Below are 13,076 nucleotides of genomic sequence, written 5' to 3' on the forward strand. Positions count from 1 at the left end.
TTGCTAAGGAAGTAAGAGAAGTTAAAATACATTTAGTGTTAAAAAAGACAATGCACTCTTCCTTAATGCAATGTTCTGCACTTAAGCTATATGAAGTCTCACTCTGAGTGTATATACCATCACATGGCTGTTAAGGGTAAGGCCCTTATTTCCAGGCTTCTATTTTCTGCAAAAGAGAAAGCAGTGATATGTAAGGAAGTCGATTCAGAAACCACACTTCTTTGGCTGAGGATCTCCAATTTAATGCTGTCCTGGCTCTTCCGTCTGGAGAAATCCCAGCCATGTTATTTTGGATATAGTGAGGTGAACTGTCTGGCTGCCTGGCGGGTACCTAGCTGGGGGTACTGGACTGTGAAGGCCCTGAGGAGCCATGCGGGTCTTTACCATACCAGCAGGCCTGATCACCAGTTAGGAAGCGGCTGCATTAACGCAAGGCTGATAAATCCAGAAATGTGCCTGGATAAATCCATAATATGCACCTGCTGGCCCAAATCCTGCCAGAGCTCCGCAGTGACACTGGGCCGTGTGAAGTTTGTAGATAACCTATTTCATCTCAACCAGAAAATGATGGTGCCTCTTCAAAGTTGGCACACATGCACAGGGTTGGTGAATATCAGTTGAAATATCTTGATTTGTTATATAACATTTCGCGTATTAAAACTTCATTTTTGTCCAGCGAACAGAGTTTAAAGTTGAATACCTAGCCTGGCTTAATTTCTTTATGGATTTTTTTATACAGTATGCATAAGTCATCTAACCTTACTGTAAAAGTCTAATTTATTGTTAGTGTTTTATAGGATTGCTTAAGGTCTGTAAGCAAAGATGTCAAGACTTGATATCTGAATATGATACTGTGAACATTTACATGTGCCATTAACTGGTTTTATTTGTGAACTTAATTTGAATATAATAGACATGATTTAATGTTATGTTTTAAGTTGTTAAGAGATTTCCTTGCAGGGCTCTCGCAGCCCTTCCTTATTATTATAATGTGGAACTCAGTTTCACCTTTTCCAAATTTTCTAAATTCAACTATGATAGAGCAAATGACTAATTGAATGTTTTTTTATCTGAGATTGTGCTTGTGGTTTCTCACAGACAACCACAGTGCATTTGTGATTAAAATAGCAGGAACGGATCGAAACAACATCATCTAATGAACCCTGCTCTCTCTGCTGCCCCCTGCATTGTGCCGTCATAGCCCTTGCAGTGAGGCTTTCTCGTTCCTGTTAATAGGCTGTGTCTTTAGTGTTCAAAACAATTATTAAGTAACACTTCAATTGTTAGAAAGTTGTTTTCTGTGTCTAACTTTGGTGGCATTGACTTTCCCTCGGTGTCAACTTCAGAAGAAGTACAAAATTGTGCTTTGCAGAGCCCACCTACAGCTTTATTTTCTTGTAATTTCTCCAAGCTCCCTTCTTAGGATTGGGGGTTGAGCAGATGCAGGTATATGTATATTTATGAGGGGGATGTGTATTTCAGGGAGAAGCAGTGTTGTGAAAGGTGACCTTGTTAGATAAAAGGAGGGCTCGGAAGCCAAATGATGAAAGAGAATGGGATCATCCTGGGCTCATTAATGTGGATTTGAAGGTCAGGTAATTATAACAATAGACGTGTGGGCTGGCTTTGGCATCTGGTATTGTTGCTTTGTTATGAAGGTGACAAGCCTGTGGAGGAAAGGGATTAATCACTGTGACACCAGCTTGTTGTCACATTGATACATTCAGACATCATAACACTACTGCTGTAGTTCTAAAAGGAAGCTGCAAAAAACAACATAATCAACAGTATATGACAAGCACTGTTAAGAATATGAATAGGTTTAAGAAGCTACCCACGGTCACCTTATTTTGTAATGAGTGCTTCATAGTAAAAGCCAACCTAAACAGAATTCACATCATTATTACAGTGATTTTGAAAAGTTAAGCCTTAGTTTTTGGCATAAAAACAAGTCTCCTCCAAAACTAGTGATACTGTCACAAGTCAAATGCTACTTCACACCACAACAAATCCACATAGCTGAGGTTGATATGTTAACACATGGACCATTTTATGCAGCAGTGAAGTTATCCAAGGAATCCCACAGCCATAGACTGCATGTTTGAGCCAGATGGGCTTTTAATAACTTGAACTGAAAATAGTACAAAGTAGCCGAAAATTCAACCCACCATCGAACTTAATGGAAATTTTGTTTGTGCTGAACGCTGACAGAGTATCAATACACATGAGAAATGAGAACTGCTTCATGTTACCTGCTCCAAATCAATTTAATATAACAACCCAACGTATAGCAAACAGGGACTGCAACAAAGTCCTACTAAAATTTTACAATGCTGAAAATCCTGTAACATACTGTAAGCTAGTGTGGAAAACAGGGCATATAAAGCTGGCAGTATACTATTAAATTTAATTCCTTGTTTTTTATGGTGTGTGTGTGTGCGCGTGCGTGCACGTGCATGCGTGCGTGTGTCACAGCAGAGGCACACAACTTGAAATTCTTTCAAAACAAGGAGTTATCATAGATAAAACAAGCACATTTAGGTAAAATGAGCACAATTCTATGCTATTATACCAAAATATGCAAAACCAAACCAATCACAAGTCAGAGTTGAACAGTGGCAGGTCATGCTGTTTTGGAATAGTTCAGCAAGTTTGCCTATGCAACCTGTACATACTGCAGATTCTAAGAGCAAATGCAGCACTTGCTGAATGAAAACCTTCACTTTTAACTGTGCTGAAATACCAAACGCTCTTGGTTTAAAGTAGGCTTTAAGATTTATGCTTTCACGCTTTGTCTAAATTGATGTGTGCAAGCTTCATATGAATATCTTATTGTTTTTAGCATTCCCCTCACCACTGAACCCTGAAATCTGTCATGTCAAGAAGAAGACATACTTTACCGTACTGTGTGTGAGTGTGCTGCTGGGATCGAGCCACCTCTACCACAAGTTTGTCTGGCTCACTCAGGCTCCTCAGGGACCACTAGAAGCTATAAAGAACAAAAATGCCAACCAGTATTATCAGACGAGGCAGCATGTGTGGCGTAGCATGCAATTTTAATGTGCCACAAATAAGAAATACCACTGTTGCCTCTCCTCCCTCATCTCACAACTGGTAGCTCGTTTAAGTTTTATTTCTACTTGTGCGAATTTCAGCAGCTACTAAAAGAAACAAAGAGCCCCCATCATTAAAGGTTAGAATTGCCCCAATTTAACACAGAGCTCCACAGACATGGCATGGGTTCACCTAGATACTAAACCCAGTTTAGTTTGGTTGCGTTAGTCTCTAAGTGCATGCACATGAATGTGTGTACTTGTGCATGTGATTGCATGTGATGTGATGTGTGTGTATGTGTGTGAACAGGCCCAGTATCAGCGCCTGTTAGGGAGGCTGGTGGAGTGGAAAAGTGTCTGTGTGTGGAGCAGCACGTTATTCCACTCAACAAGAATTTGCCAATCCTTCACTCCACTGACTCTTTGTACATGGACATTCAGAGCTGACATGTTAGACATCAGAGCACTATGTAGAGGAACATCTAATGACCATCTAAGGCTCAACCAAGTCTACAAATGATCAGCTTCTTGTTTCTCTGAACTGTTTTCTTCTTTATTATAGGCCAGCCATTTGCGGTTCATTGTGCATTAGATGCATAATTTGTGCCTGTCAAATTAGCTGTGAATATGATTTCTAATTAAAGCAGAAGAATGGAGTGGGGGAAAAAACAGTGTGACTCCTGGCTACAAAGAACAACTCTATTGACAGAGTTTGTGCTTTTATCTGGGACAGTTTGTGTGTTTTGTATTGTATTTGCTCAAATCAGAATTCCTTCCTTGTGGACCGTTAAGAACCGCTTCAAAAGCAGCAGTGAGTGATACTGGTATCTGCTGATATGAAGCGGCATACAGTTGCTATAGAACATAGCAAAGATTGTCCCTATCACAGTTAATTTGACTCATATATTTACTGAAAATGCTTCTAAAATGCCTGTGAGATTTGCAGACACAGATAGGCCTGTAGCATATTGCAGTGGCTGAAAAATTGCACCCAGAAATCTATTTGAAACGAAGCAGGCAACTTGAACCATAAAACTTTTTTATTAGTTTCTGTACCCCACCCTTTATCCCAGAGTTACAGCAGAGTACACTATTAACCTCTGTGCTTATTGAGAAGTGTTTGAAAGGCTGCTAAGGATAAGGTGAGTGTGTATTTGGTGGAGCATATTTAAAGGGTTCAGTTATGGTGGCAGAGACCAGAAGGTAGACAGTGGATCTGTTTACTGCCTTGAGGTTTTGTGGTTATGCACTAGCACTTCCCATTTAACTGCATGATCTAGGGCTCTGCTGACGACACCATACACGCAGCCCAGATCCATGCCTCACTGCCCTCTGCACACACAGGACTCACACACTGAAGTGCACACAAGACATTTTTATGAATGCTCTGAAAGTATATGGACACACTGAGACAAGAGGGTGGTTTCACCATTCCCTTTCACTGTGTTTGTGTCTGTGTTGGCTTCTTAACACAGTGCCACAATCCATAAACTGTGCCTGTCACACTCTCCTGCTCGGGTTCTGTTATCAATACTTTCTTGCTATGAAAATACACAGCAGCGGCCCCACTGCACTGCCATTGGTTGAGGGCAAAAATGAGGTTGCTGTGGGGGTTAGAAGTTCAGAGGGCAGAAGGAAGTGTGTTCTCCCACAGTGACAATTCAGACATGTGTTTGATGGGCCAGCCTAATGCCGTGGACCAGCAGTTCCTAATGGCCTGCCATCTCCAGGCAGTCTGGGGAGCCCTTCCACTGAGATTTATGACCCATGTTGTGGTTACTACTGGGGCGACTCTCAGCAGCACTCCTGACAAACTCCAAGTCCTAACCTACTCTTTTGGCTTCACTCTTTATTCTCATTAACTGGGTCGTTGCAAACCTTCAAGGCTTATCTTTACTACTGCAAAAAATATATATTAAGGTTCTCTGAAATATTAAAACTCAAAGATCACTGCACTATTTATGTGGGATCCTTGTAGCTGTTTTATAGATGGAGATGTGGTCTGTTCTGTCCTTGAAGAAAAATTGATTCATGAACCTTCTCTAGGGGGCACCCACTGGCGGACACTAAAGAGAGGACAGCAAAGACCCATTAAATTTACATTCAAATACACAACTCCACATGTACACACTCCGCCACTATAGAAGAAACAGATAATCATCTTCTGATAATACTAATTGTTGGCTCTCCCACTGCTTCCCTAAAGGCAGAAATGTGTTGATCCACCACAAGATAGCCAGACTGAGCCCACGGCAGGCACAAACAGCAAGGGGAGCTAGTTTATAATTAATACACACACTATAAAATATGCATTATGGGGTGGATGTGGCCAAATATGGATTTCTGTTTTGATTTTCACTCAGTATAATTGATAATTCTCAGGCAAGTCATACTGAATAAGAGACAGTCTCACAGTCTTTGGTGCCAACAGTGTAGGGCTGCTCTGTGTGCTGCTGTAGGTTGGCTTCTCTACTAGCTGTTTCTTATTTGTGTCATGCTTGAAGACGGATTGTTAAAGCAAGTCCCCATTCATTTTGGGATTTTAATGCCTCCCTTGATATGTATCGATGTGGGCTGAGCTCACTGGCTCTGTAGGTTACAGACATTTTGTGTGCATAAGCCGCGGCCCAGTTTGCTTTAAGATAAACTGTCGAAACATGTTTCATGACATTCTTATCATTAAAGGAGAGGATGCAGGGAGAGGAGAAATGAAAAGACATAACACAGACTTTTTACCCCTCCCTACTCCATATTTATCAAACCAACCGCAGAGATGAGACTGCTGTCGAACGCTATTCATCTCCCAGTGGCTATTGCCATGATCACATGAGGTTAGAAAGCATCTAACATCTTACCCCCAGACTACCCCATTCACTACTACCACTACCCCACCTTACACGCATACACACACAGGAGAGTTGTGTCAGACTGATTAGGAACCACATCTCCAATCTCTGATTAGGAGTGGAGTAAATGAAGCACCCCCCTCAGCTATGCATTTCCATAATGTCAGGTAATTAAACCCCAGTGTTTTAATAGCTCAGGAATAGGAAGACTCCCCAGGAGACTAGACAATGATGATAGACATTTCTGAAATCTTGCATACTATTAACTTGCTTTGCAGTGCTAACTGGCACTTGAAACTACTAACTTTCATTGTACTGATAATAGATAAATAACAACAAGCTTAATAAATTTACATCAAGAAGAAAACCAAAGAAGGTTAAACATCTGGGAAACTGGACAGTTCTCAACTGAAGAAGTCTCTCGGAAGTCCACTTGCCCTTGATTTTAACCTTCCTTGGATAACTATGACCTGGATGACTGAGAACCTTCACAGACATCGAGAAGAAAGTTTACATACATTGCCACGCATTTCTTATTACGCATGTATCCAAGCATTTACCCAAAAATCAAAAGTATATCTGGTGATAAATATTTAAATATATATTTCTACATTCATCCATGCTTTTGAAATATGAGCAGAAACTGTCCTGTTCTGGAAAAGCACATTTGAGTTGTGTGTTTGCTGTTGATAGCTGACAGATTCCAGAGCTAAACAAAGGCGGGAACAGAACGAGCGTCTTTTTCATCACAGAAAAACCTGGAGAGGTGCTATTGTAAACATGACAGTGGATTGTCAGAACATCCCTGTTTGAGTTGCTGTTTCTTGTGTGTGCATGTTATGCTCATAGTGCACACACGCACAACAAAAGCCCTTTGATGAAACAAATTCTGCAGTGGGAGAGCTTTCTTTGTCCCTGTGCCCACTCATATATTTGGTGCTCAAATGAGAACAATGCAAAGCCATAATGGTGCCACAGAATGTTGCGGAAACTGAGTGAACTCCAGAAGTCCCCTTCAACGCGCAATCAGGCCAGAAAATAATAACATCCATAGCACTGTGCCATGATTGGGGAACTCTCCCAGATACCACGTGTTCATTATCTGTTGCTTGTGCACAGAACCTTTTCGAGACGTAATAAGCATTTAATGGCATAGTGTTCACTGCTAATGACAGCCAACGCTGTAGCAGGAACTGAACATCATTAAAGGCATGTTGCAGTGTAGGATTCTTCCAATGCCCACTGTATGAACTAGACTTCAAACGTATAGGTTACCTACTTTCAGTCACACCCACATTAACAGATGTACTTCTCCTAATCTCCTCTAATTATTCTTCTCTCATGTGTAACGGATGTCTCCAGCAAAATGAAAATATTTTTAATGATCCACTTAGGTAACACTCTGACGTTTCCTTATGTGAATCTAAAATAATTTAATGTCAGAGATTCACATGAATAACACAGGGCGTGGTCAAACTAAGAGTGAACTAAACTGTCCTTAAGCTGACCAAAGAATAACAGTGAGCTAAGCTTTACTCTGAGGGTGTTCTGCATGTCTATGTCACATGTGAGGACAAAGCCTCACCCTTTAAGATCCCAGGTCTTTCACTGAAGAGCTCCTCTCAACTCATGTCCAACAATTTCTGTGACATGTTTCCAAAAATAAACAATCGGACCCCGCAAAGCCATGGCCAAATCTGGGTTCCTCTATTGTACAGCAGTAGATACAACTCTCTCAAACTCCTGGTCACTGTTAATTGCTTTTAATAAACCACATGTTTTATTGAGCATAACCTCTGTCATGTAGCCAAGGAAGAAATCTGCCAAGGAGTGTACATTGAAATTAGCTGTTGACTGAATCACATTTTTGTTGCCAACTTGCTAGTCTAGTATTCAAAGAAAAACACTGCCACACACAGTGATCACATTTGTCTTTTGGAGTTGGGATAAACAAACTATTGGATGGCATTCTTGTTACTTGTTCCCTTTGGTTGACTGTGGTGTTGTTTGAAGCTATCATAAAAATGCAAAATCTTGTGTTGCCAGGTACAGCTATTCAAATGTGTGATTACAGGTTTAAAACAGGGAAAAGTGATATAAATCCATTTCTGTGAAATCTTTCAGTAGTAGTTCTGTTCATTAGATGATGTGAATGTCACATTTGCAATAAGAGTTTAGCTTGTGAAATTCTTTTATGAAAAATGACACTTGTGTGCAGTTAATAAATCCAAACCGTTATGTCCAAAGATTGCTGACACTATAGAATGATCCATATTTTCTTTCTCTTTGAAGCTTATTGACTTTTTTATCTGTCTTTTCAGCAAACTCCAGTCTCCTGGGAGGAGGAGGTGGTGAGTGAACACCTTTTGTTTTTCATTATATCATCTCATTGTTTGTTCCTGTGCTATTAAAGCAATTAAAGTTGCACTCATCACATCCATCATATGAGCACATCTGTAATCTTTTGTGGGTTCATGGCAGACTTTAGTGTCTATTTCGCTCCAAGTGTTTGTGTTAAATATGGCTGAATGTAAAGCAAAAACATTAGTGCATGGTGCAGCGCAACCTTGCACTCTGGCACACTGAGAGATGGTCATTACTTTAGCGGCCTGCCGAAGAACATTATCATCAAAGCAATGGAGGAAATTTGAGGCAGCCAACCGTGGGGCGGGAATAATGGCTTGGGAACTCCAGTAGGATGCTACTGCCCATTCTGTTCCTCTTCTCTGAAATTTGACTTCAACAGTGACATGATTGAAATAATCATTCTTCACAACAGTAAGATGAGGTTGGGCTACAACGCACTCAGTTAGATGGTGAATGTTAATATTTAGTCCGAAGGGGGAATTTTGATGATATTTTGAATGGTATGACAATGAAATAAGGTCACTGCTTCAGCCTTATCTGTTTATCCATCTGTGTTGGGTTTCACTTTGAATGTGTCACAGTCTCCTGACAGCCTTCAGTTGTACTGGGTGATTCCAACCAGGACATTACGTATTGGTATACTTCATCTATCTAATATATCTGATATCTATGTATCTATAAACATGTATGTACATTATATAGTGCATATGTTGTAAGTTGTCTCTATTTTAGGAGTTCATTTCAAGATAATCTTTTTAGCTTTAATGCAAACAAGACCTCCACTGCCATTTACAATGTGCCAGATGTACCCTGTTCATCCACAGTGCATGCATGTATGTCCTCTATTAATTTAGCTGTGATTGTGTGTTTTGTAATCACAGAACTAAAAACTAGTTAATGATGTGGGTGACTTGTTAAAATGTTATACTGTTAGTATATATATTTTATCTGTCAAAAATAAATTTCCCTTCAAATTACACAGTCCTTCTATAGAGTAGTTTTAGAAATAGTTTTAGCAAAAAACTGCACATTAGGACAGAATTTTGAACTTTGCAGATGGCACTTCTGTATTAATTTATTAAGATTAACACCTGGCATGAAATATGAGTCATCAGAGGTAAGAGATGTGCATAAACATCAAATATCAAAGCCACTGCATAGTTAACTGCTCAGTGTACATGGTGTCCATTAGAGTGTACACAGAGCTGTTGAAATCTTATTCACATTTAATCATGTGGCCTGGAGTGGCCCTCATCTTGTCTGATACATGGGAAGACTGCAAACTTCCCAGCCGTTTCAAAGCAGTGCAGCATCCCAGTCTGCATCAGTGACATGGAGAGGCCCTCAGCGCACAGTCATCTGAAGAACTTCTGTGATTGAGATCAGAGGTCACGAACATGCGTCTCCACAACCAACCCAAGCCCTGTAAAGCAGAGTATGCAGTCCTCCTGATTGGTGTCTGTCTCTGCTGCAGCCGATTCTCAGTATTCATTTGCCCGTACGGAGAAACAATAGAGGCAATTTTCTTTGCGATTATGTTTTCATTATTGTTATTTTGTGGCAAATCACCTTTTCACAGTTCTCTGAATCTCGGTTTGCAGCCTTGTTGATTAACCCAGGTTCTTCTTCGACTAATAATAATAGATGTTAGGGTATTACAGATTGCACAGTTTCAACACAGTAGTAACAAAAATGAAGTCAAATTTGCGGCTGTCAACACTGAAACGTGAGAAAGTATGTGTCAATTAATGTCATGCTTTGCAAGAAAACATTTTAGTTGATTGTGACCTGCAGCTGTGCTTATTAACTCCAGAGGAATTCTAATTGTAGCTAGTGCCATTTTTTTTGAGAGCAAAGCCTCTTTTCAATCTTAATTGACTTCCAGCGATGCTATTCCTGCCAAGTTACTGGCACAACATACAAGGTCAATTAACTGTAAAATGCTAAGACTCACATTTTCTAGTGTTAAAAATGACCACAACAAGTCTTTGTTATTTTATTATTTCTCATGTGTGCTTTCTTCTGAAGCTTGTTTTTATTGTTTTGGCCATGCTAAAAAATGAGGAGATGAGTATAACCAGGAAGAGATTCCCATTATCTACCAGAGAGCTGAAAATGTAATTCCCCCCCCCCCAAAAAAGCTCTACACCATTTGTCTTTTATCTGTACAAGGCCAAGAGGGGTTTTATCTTCCAGTGTCTTTATCACTAGAAGGTGGCTGCTAAACCTGCAAAACTGCTCTCACCCTGGCCTTCCCTCTACCTCTATCTGTGGTTTGGCATGTGAAGACCTCCTGCCTTGGTGGCGGCGAGGATCGATGTGAAGAGGAGATGTGCTCTCATATAGGGCCCGCCTTATCTACCAGCTGTCTTCTCAGGGCTCGGCAGAGGGGCAGCTGCACAACAGGATGATCCATCATGCTGGCCTCGCACACCTGAGCCATGTTTAGTTCTCACAGCTCTGGATGTAGGCCTCCCGCCAGTATGTGAAAACTGGACAAAGTCTTGTTTATGAAAAGTTAGTTCACCACCTACACACTTTTAGAAGTTCTCCTGGCTTTACATGGTTTTGAGGGTTAGGGTTTTCTTTATTCCCCTGTATGTGTAGGTATCTTTTGAGAGAAAAGTTTTACCTCCCTGTATATCTTATCAGTTATTCGAGTGTGATATGTGGTGGTGTTTTGTTGGCTTGCAGCCAGAGCAGTATAAATAGGGTGGAAAGAATTGAAAAGAGATTTATCCTGTATTCAAAAACACACATTAGTATATTCCTAGCATTAGTTATGGAGAAAAAAAGAAACTAGAAAAGATTCTTATGCCCTGATGCTCTATTAAATCCTTAGAAATCACTGATGGGAATTCTCTCTGGTTTTCTGTCTTCAGTGTTATGTACACAATGGGGTTAACCAAAATAGCACCGTTATCTACGTTAGACATGCTGGTCTCACTGGGATTCCATACATACATAGAGGGAAATAACAATGATCTCTGATAATAGCACACTAAATGAGGCCTCTGTGAATAGAGGGTAATTATGAATGGTACCGGGTTGCTCGTGTGATGTGTGTCACAGCATGGCTGGATGCTGGCACAGTCCCAAATGAATAGACCTAATGTAAACATCATGTTGTCTATCTCTCCTTTCCCCCCTATTTGTCACTTTGTCAGACACACACAAACCCAAGGATGCAAGTGCACACTGAGCCATGTAATGATACCATGAAGCCCTGTGTAGCCAGAGAGAGGGAGCTCCACTTGCCTTTGATGTCTCCATCCAGAAGGAGAATTGGCTCATTAGCATTCTAACCAGAACCGTTGCCCATTTAGCACTAGGCTTTAACTAGACCACCCAAACAAATCGTCCTTCTCAGGTTGGGCCTCCTTTCACTGCTCCAGTCAAGCAGCGGGGCACATGCATGGCTGTTTTGTACGTCCTGACTCAGGCTAATTTGGCCACGGGCTGCTAACGCTCACTGAACTCACCAGCCTTTGTCATTGCTTACATAACATAGTCAGTAGTGCTGTGTGCCCCCAGCTCTCCTCCCTCATAAGTTTCCTAAACAGTGGTATGAGTCATGGCAAGTACCAACACATTCTAATATATGGGACTAATTATGCTTGCTGTGATCATGCCTGGCTGTGGTGGTGCTCATGTGGTTCTCTGCAGCTAAAGATGCCATCGGATGTAGACTCACAATGACATGGCAAGGCAATGCTTAGTGGCTCTGCTGAGAAAATCATGTGGATACAGAGGCATGTAAATTACAAAAAAATTACAAACAGAGGGAGTGTACCGTCCTAGCTCTGACCTTTGGGTGAAATGTGAGAACATGTGCTTATAGTAAATTTATCTGACCACAGCAGCACAACATAAGCACTGAAATTTCAACTACACAGTAACTGCAGGACTGGCTCTTACAACAGAGTGCTCCAGCATACTTAAGAAAAGAAAATGTATCCAGTTTCGGACATGTTTGGATAATCCTTTATCAAGATCCCTAAGTGCTTCACCATGCTTATCTCTATCTCCATGTGTTATGCAAAGAGCTCTGTTTTCTTTTCCTGTCACCTCCAGGTGAACCATTATCCCCTGTCTGGGTCCTGCCTGAGGGTTGTTTATTGAGTAGATTGTAGGGGAGCGGGGCATTGGCACTCTGTGTGGGGGAGGGGTACAGGTCGAGATATAGAGTAGTGTTGTGTGATGGTTTAGGTTAGATGGCCTTATGTCCCTTTCGTAACCATCTGAGCTCTCTGGAAGCCCCAGAACTCCCCTGTATGATTAATCACTTAAAGATGACATATTATTCTCATGACTCATAGATTGCACACTATGCTTGACTGATGGTCCACAGTTCACAGATGGTAGTAACAGCCATTAGCATAACTTATGACAGAGATAGCGTATTTCCCAGTGGAGTAGCCTAAATAATGTAAAATGATAAATTGAATGCAAAGATTCCTCAGTCAGAGCGGTTCCCTCGGGATTAACTTATCCCCTCATATTTAGTGGGCAGTTAGTTCTACTCTGATCTAGGTCCACCTTGTATTTGTGCTGTAATGTTCCATGTGCCAAGTGTGTTTGAGGCCGCATTGATATAAACATGTATACGTCTCACAGGTACTGTAAACTCACAGCATAAAGACATATGAATTCTCTTTCTTCGTTTTGTCTCGGTGCGTTAAATTAAGTACACCTCTGGGTTGTGTTCATGACATGGTTTTGCATTCATACTTGCTTGCTTGTCATAGCACCATCCAAATATGGGAGTGCCCTCTTGATTAGGTTTGAGCCAGTGATAATCATTAAAATA

The 13,076-nt window shown here is 40.9% G+C and overlaps 1 protein-coding gene across 6 annotated transcripts in view; it reads left to right on the top strand.

The window, feature by feature from the left end:
- Positions 1-13,076, top strand: part of macrod2 (mono-ADP ribosylhydrolase 2) — a 388,574-nt gene that overhangs the window by 106,854 nt on the left and 268,644 nt on the right. For all 6 annotated transcript variants that reach the window (XM_038738173.1, XM_038738172.1, XM_038738174.1 and 3 more), the window contains exon 4: positions 8,221-8,250. In XM_038738173.1, the coding sequence (XP_038594101.1) occupies positions 8,221-8,250 (30 nt within the window). The remainder of the gene's footprint in view (positions 1-8,220; positions 8,251-13,076) is intronic.

Source organism: Micropterus salmoides, unplaced genomic scaffold, assembly GCF_014851395.1.
Source record: "Micropterus salmoides isolate LMB-PRFRI ecotype aquatic unplaced genomic scaffold, ASM1485139v1 Ms_hic_scaffold_22, whole genome shotgun sequence".
In the NCBI taxonomy this organism is placed as follows: Eukaryota; Metazoa; Chordata; class Actinopteri; order Centrarchiformes; family Centrarchidae; genus Micropterus; species Micropterus salmoides.